At 40.3% G+C, this 6,883-nt stretch overlaps 1 protein-coding gene across 20 annotated transcripts in view; it reads left to right on the top strand.

Moving 5' to 3' along the window:
* Positions 1 to 6,883, top strand: part of Sox6 (SRY-box transcription factor 6) — a 586,344-nt gene that overhangs the window by 400,252 nt on the left and 179,209 nt on the right. For all 20 annotated transcript variants that reach the window (XM_076941377.1, XM_076941314.1, XM_076941365.1 and 17 more), the window contains 2 exons: positions 3,053 to 3,225; positions 5,951 to 6,019. In XM_076941377.1, coding sequence (XP_076797492.1) covers positions 3,053 to 3,225; positions 5,951 to 6,019 — 242 coding nt within the window. The remainder of the gene's footprint in view (positions 1 to 3,052; positions 3,226 to 5,950; positions 6,020 to 6,883) is intronic.

The following is a 6,883-nucleotide window of genomic DNA, read 5'->3' as shown; positions in this document are numbered from 1 at the left end:
AAAGAGAAAGAAATGAAAGGTTGTTGAAAGGCATTAACCCTAGAGAGGGGAAAAATTTCATCTTCACTGAAAAATATAAACATAAATCCAACCTGTGTGCCTTTGGTCCTTACCCAAAACACTCTGAGGAATGCTTTATTATCCAAGAACGATGGTAGGGCAGCTGACACAGTTTTTAGCAAGCCTCCAAACTCACTTCATATAGTGAAGTGTAAGAAGAAAATTATAATAGATTAAAGACAGGACACAAAACATAGGCAATAAAAGGGGCACACTTTTTATTTCTTTATTTATTTCAGAGCTTTCCAGCCTGTTTCCCACACCACAGCCAGAGTTCCCTCCTTGCTTAAACTGTCAGTGATGGTGCATTATCCTCAGAACAGAGAGAAAGCTCATCAAATCTGCTCGATGTAGAATGACATTTTCCTGCCTCTTTAGCCCCTTTCCTTTATTTTTGTCATTCACATTTAATCACCATTATTTAATTACAAACACATCAAAGCCCATATAACCCCAGCACACACATGTAGAGCCAAAGTCTCTCTCTCTCTCTCTCTCTCTCTCTCTCTATATATATATATATATATATATATATATAGGCATAGGTATAGGCATAGGTATAGGTATAGGTATAGGTATAGGTATAGGTATAGGTATAGGTATAGATATAGATATAGATATAGATATAGATAATTTTTCCCCCTTCTGGAAAGCTCTTGATCATCCACTCCTCACAACCCTTCCCTTATCTGTAGTTCCCTTGCAGTGGTAATGGCTCATATTTTCTGGAAAGTTATTTGATCAAACGTTATTCCTACCCTTTATCTTGTTAATGCATGTTCTTCTTATTAAATTGTTGCTTTTCTATGTTTCCTTCCTTGAACTTGAGTTCAGACATGGGTCACCACCCTTAACATACTTGATTTGCTTGCAGTTTCTCAATAGTAGTTTACATTCATATAATGATTACTTGATAGAGTACCTGGCACATTTTTTCCATCAAAAGATACTTACTGAATTAAAAATGAATGATATCAGTAAATAAATGAGCTCCTTAGTTTTCCTCTGTCTTCACATTCCTGAATATTGTAATGAAAACATACTTTTTTGCATCTCCTTTGGCAACCTACATTTATATTTTTCTTATTTAATATTTCTGGATCAAGAACAACTTCAACAACTTCCTCTTCCTCATCCTCGTCCTCATCCTCCTCTTCCTCCACTTCTCCTTCTCCTCTTCCTCTTTCTCCTCCTCCTCCTCCTCCTCCTTCTTCATTCTTCTAACCAAACTTAAAATCCTACTGATGAAATAAAAATCCATTTTTCTTCTATAATGATTTCCAAGAGCCATTCCTGATTTCCCCAGTGTCTTCTTTCTTGTACCTCACTCTTGTCTTTTAATTTTGATTATAGTTACCCTTTCAGGTCAGTCAGGGAGATCTTTTCCTGTTTTATGTTTGTTTGTTTCTTGTTTGTTTTTGTTTTTTAAACCTGAATTGGTTATTAAAATCCAAAAGTGTTTTTTCCTGGGTTGCCTTTCTGCCAACATCTGTCCTCCCTTGAAGGAACCCTCTGCTAGCTGGGTTAACCAGCATACTCTGAAGACACCTTTTTCCCCCTGGGGGGCCCACTCAGAAAATAGGGACACACATAATTAAGATATTTTTAGCTTCTTGGGTTGTTCCAGTGCTTTCCTAGCAGGCATGAAGGGGAGGACTTCACAAGGCGGGGAGTGTTTTCTTCCACATTCACCAAAATCGGCACTCTTCATCCCCTTTGACAGCTGCCGGCATCTTCCTGAAAAGCTTTCAACGTGTAGGTCTCTTCTTTATAATGAAACCAGTGAGGCTCCAATACAGTGGCTGAAATCCTTATCTTACACTGTGTTAAAATGCTCTAATTTAGATTCACAAAAGGATTCTGTCCCTTTACTTAAGAGAACTGTGCAATTTCCCCGTAAAAGACTGTGCAGTGCCATTAGCGCATACCATAAGTGCTCTGCGTCTTTGCCTTCATTAAGCTGCACGTCCTTATGCATGGCCCTTCCAGCCTCTGAGCCTGTTCTCTCCCTTTGAGGAGTGACAAATGACAAAGGGGTGAGGAACCCCCCAAGCAACATTGTTGCCTTTGAGGACAAATCTCGAAACCTTAGCTTGATCCCTAGTACAAAACAACAACAACAACAACAACAACAACAACAACACCTTAATACTTTCTTACCTAAGGCAGTTTTAATTCTTTTGGGAGAACTTCAGACAGACCTTTGACAATAGAAAGCCTATAATATAAGGACCACAAGTAGGAAATTCCTTAAATAGTGCTTGGTAGGCACCTACCGTATCCTTGCTATTGATAATGCCACTAATGAAAGGGTAGTTATAGAATATTAAAATATCTAAAGTTTCTGCATATTGGTCAAAAGTATAGAACTTTGGTTTATTTTTTAAAAGTTTTTAATTAGCATATATTAGTTCTACGTAATAGTATGTGTGTGACAACATTTCAGTATATAGTGTATTTGATGACACCTCTCTTTACATCTGCTCTCCCCTTCCCACTCTTGCCCATCTCCTTCCTCTTCTGAACTTGTCCCCCAGTCCCTACCCCATCTGCTTTCCTGTCTTTGTTTTCACTCTTTAGTTTGAGGTAACCCAATGAGTTTAACTACGATTACTTACAGTGGCATTGGTAAGGGGTCATTACAGGAGCTGGGGCTTCTTACCTGTAGCTACACCACTGAAGAAAATATCTCTCCCTTCCAAAGCCACCATTAAATACCTCAGGTTTCTTGGTTTGCTCAAAGCATGTCATGAAAAGGAGTTAGATGGGTAGGTTATTCTGCTTTGGTTTTGGTTTTAGACGGGAAGGAGATTCTAGGTAACAGCACAGCTCTGGGCACTAACCATATCACAGCACACATGCACTTACAGGGCTACCAGGCACAGTCCCACACCCTTTTGGCTACGAGGTTCTCCTAAACTGGGCCCCTCTTTCTCTCATTCCTGCAAGACATTCCTCAAGCTTGTGAGATTTCCTCTCGTTTCCATTTTAGGTACACCTGAGAGCCTTGCAGAAAAAGAACGGCAACTCTCCACCATGATTACCCAGCTGATCAGCTTGCGGGAGCAGCTCCTGGCAGCGCACGATGAACAGAAAAAGCTGGCAGCATCACAGATCGAGAAACAGCGGCAGCAAATGGACCTTGCTCGCCAACAACAAGAGCAGGTGAGGCTCGCAAGAAGCCAGGGAACTGGAAGTGGAGGGTGGGGGGGAAGCTCAGCAAGCAATCACACTGATTGGTCTATTTGTTGGAGGCTTTCTTCAGAAAATAAAATCATGGAAATTCAAAAGAAGAAAAGGGAAAGAAAGAAGAGTGAGGGAGGGAGGGAAGGAAAAAGAAAGAAAGGAGGGAAACTTCTAGTAATTTAGAGTCTTCAAAGAAATATACCCTCTGCAGCAATGCAGACCACAAGCATTACTTTTGGAAGGTGTGATTTGAATTACTTAGGTATAGTCATCTATAGAATCACCCAGAGAATACTCATGCTAACTGGGGCCTTACTGTCCCCTCTAGAGAAGAAGGGATTCTCTTCTAGAAAACTTTGGGATTTTGCAGCTCACTGGCCCAGTGGTTTTTCTTTCCTCTAACTTTAAAGTGCTCGTTCCTTCCCACGTAGCTCTGCTTGGCTTATGTTGACTTTCCAAGATAATTATTAATATCCCATCCCTCATCCATGTGAAAGCAGTGTTGGTTTGGATGGTGAGATATAGTCTCTATAGTGTGTGTGAGGTGAGGCATTGAGCAAACTAGTACATGGCTCCTCAAAGAACTTGACTTGATCTAGTCAGAAATGAGAATGAAGAAAAAGTATCAGAGTTTAAATATATGTCTTTTAGAAAATGAACCACTTTTACAAATGATTTTCTTGTCTCCCAGAGTACATTAATATAACAATGATCCTATAGCATAGTCTCTCACGTCCTAGATGAGACAGACCCGAATTAATGTGCAGTTTTTAGAAATCTGACATTATTACTGGAATTATCTTTTCAGTTAAATGTATTTTACAGGGATATATAGAGCAGTATATGCTCTGTTGATTTTAATGAGTTGTGACGTCTGGTATTTTATATGCTTGAGTATTTGCCCACATGTAGGAATATGGACTCAGCCCCTAATGGAAAATAACATAAAGGAACACTGTAAAAAATCAGAAGTTAGAATGTCATTTAGCCATCTAGAGATGACACAGTAATTAACTATTGACACTTGTGAATAAGCTAGCACAAATTAATCTTGACACATTTGCAGACGAGTGATATCTTACAGTGAACACTTTGTAATTATATTTCAAAATGAAAATTAAATGACACTTAAAACTAGGTTGTCATGCTCAATGAAGCGAGCATGTAGCTCAACCGATTGGCAAATAAAATTCAGAGTTTGAGCCACATGGTGCTTATGTACCATACTTCACTGTGTCAAACCCGTGTATGTAGAGTGGATGATGGTAATTGCACTGTGGTGTTTCCGATGCATTTCTAGGCAGCACTTTATCATTTACGAGGGACCATCAATATTAGATGCCTAGTGGTATTTCACCAGTTTGCTAAGGGGAAATAAATATTCAAAGGTTCCAGCGTCCATACCTAGAGCTGCAAAGTGAGTGGTTCACTTCTGATTTGAGTGGCAACCAGCCAGAGCAGGCTGTCCTAACCTGATTAAATTCTGTTTTCCTAAGGACTTTAAACTCTGGGAAAACATAATCCAAGTTCTCAAACTGGGGTCGTTTAAAGAGCCCAGCATTGTGCTTCCGGTATGAGCCAGTTATCCCAGAAACCGTGGAGTAGCATCAGGAAGTCTCCCACTATTGTCCTTTTATGCTGGATGACATGATTGGGTATTTTTCCTGTTCTAGGTGAGGGAGGGTGACAGGAAGATGGAAAATGAACATGGTGGAGACTGGAGTCATCGGCACTCAGTTTCACTCCTGTAGCTCATGTTAGAATCCTGACTTATGGAAATAGGTACAAAGAGGAGTTCTTGAGCACAAAGCACTATGAAACTAGGTCCTCCTGGGAGCTCTTGGGCTCGTCATGCCTCCCTGCTTTGCGGTGCATACTCTGGAAGAAACCTCTTTAGAGCCTGAGGCTGTAGTCACCTGTAAAGTGGGCCGTGAGCCGGAGAAGAGAGCAGCTGAGGGCTGACTCCCATCTAGTGTGGCAGCAAGCTTCACCATTTTAGGAAAGGTTTTTGTCCTACTCCGGGAAAGACTCTGCTAGGGTTTGTATTTTATGGCTAGGATTTCTTTTTGTAGCCCAGATAACCTCCTGAGATGCTGAGTTTGATTGCTGTGCAAAGAAAGGGAATATAACACCTGTATGCAAATCCTGTACTGTGAACAAGTACGTCACCCCAAAGGGTAAATTGAAATTACAGCACAGTCTGCCTTACAAATGCTTTGTAGAGCACAGAGCATCATCCAAAAAGCTAAGGATTTTTTTCACTGTTTACTATGTTTTTATGTTCTTTTGATAATATTTATAAGTCTGCCAGGGCCGAATGACAGAAATAGATCTGTGGCACATTAGGAAGCCTTTTAGTTGCAGATTTTACTTTTTATAGCCAGACTATCCTCATTAGACAAATGTGGTCAGTATTTTTCTGTTTTATTCTGCAAGAATCTAGTTTCCAAAGTCTGTGGTCTCCAGCAAGTTAGTGCAGATTGAGGAGCTAGCTTTCAGCTAACACACAAAGCTGTCATTTGCACCTCTGGACAAAGCAGAGGCACCCCACTAACTCAGATTCTTCCCCTGCCCTCTCTGGTCCCATGGAGAGTCTTTCATACTGAGGTACAGTAAAGCATCAGGAAGTTGCAGGAGAGACACAGAGGTAATGGCAAAGGTGCAAGCGTTTCATTTTAACCTAATGGAACTTTATTTCTGATAGATCGCAAGACAACAGCAGCAACTTCTGCAGCAGCAGCACAAGATTAATCTCCTGCAGCAACAGATCCAGGTCAGTGTGTTTTATTACTCTCATCTGACTATCTGTAGATGTACTCCTCTTTCAAAATGAAACTTAAAGTGTTGCAAATGACCATCTTATCAACAGTAGCAATGTGGCTGTTATTCAAGGACGATGTTGTACACAGTTGTTCGAAAGGACAGCCAGTCGAAAGGTGGTGGTCACAGCATCCTTTTCTGTGTGATGTGTGATCAGAGTACACATGCTCACCCTCCTCAATCTTGCCTTTTTCTATTTACCCTGATGCCACCAGGCTGAAACCTCTTGGTTTCCAAGGCAGCGTACAGATGCTGTTTTTACTGCTAAAAGCCACTTTCTACTTTGTGTTTTCTTATGTAATAGGGCTGCAGAAAGATGATTACTTTTATTTACTTGTTAGGAAGGACTGGTTGGGTCAATTCTGAGAAGAGTCTGAGAAAAGCCTGTTAATAATTAATTTCTTTCTTAGCAAGTACTAACTGCACTATATCTGGATACAGGGGAAAGCAGACAGAGCAGTCAGTGAACAGTGGCCTGTCTTCAAGAAGCTTGCAATTAAGACAGCAAAGAAAATGGCTCTGAATAATTGTAACCTACTTTAGAGAAGCCATTGTTTATTTATTTACTTATTAATTTTCCTAGCAGCAGTTTAAAAATGTGCAGTTCGTTACAGGTTTACAAAGGGAAGGTGACAGTCTGATTTATGTTGTTCCTTGAAACACTTGATTAACTCAAACAACAGCTGTTTCAGATAGATAGGGAGAATGGCTTTTATTTCTGAATAGAAAACTAAGTATGAATTCTAGAAGTGCCAGAATAAAGCACTGGTTGTCTATATTAACCTTCAGAACACTGGTCCCAGAGCTATGCTTAGCC

This window comes from Arvicanthis niloticus, chromosome 1, assembly GCF_011762505.2.
Source record: "Arvicanthis niloticus isolate mArvNil1 chromosome 1, mArvNil1.pat.X, whole genome shotgun sequence".
In the NCBI taxonomy this organism is placed as follows: Eukaryota; Metazoa; Chordata; class Mammalia; order Rodentia; family Muridae; genus Arvicanthis; species Arvicanthis niloticus.
This window is presented reverse-complemented; position numbering and strand designations above follow the sequence as displayed.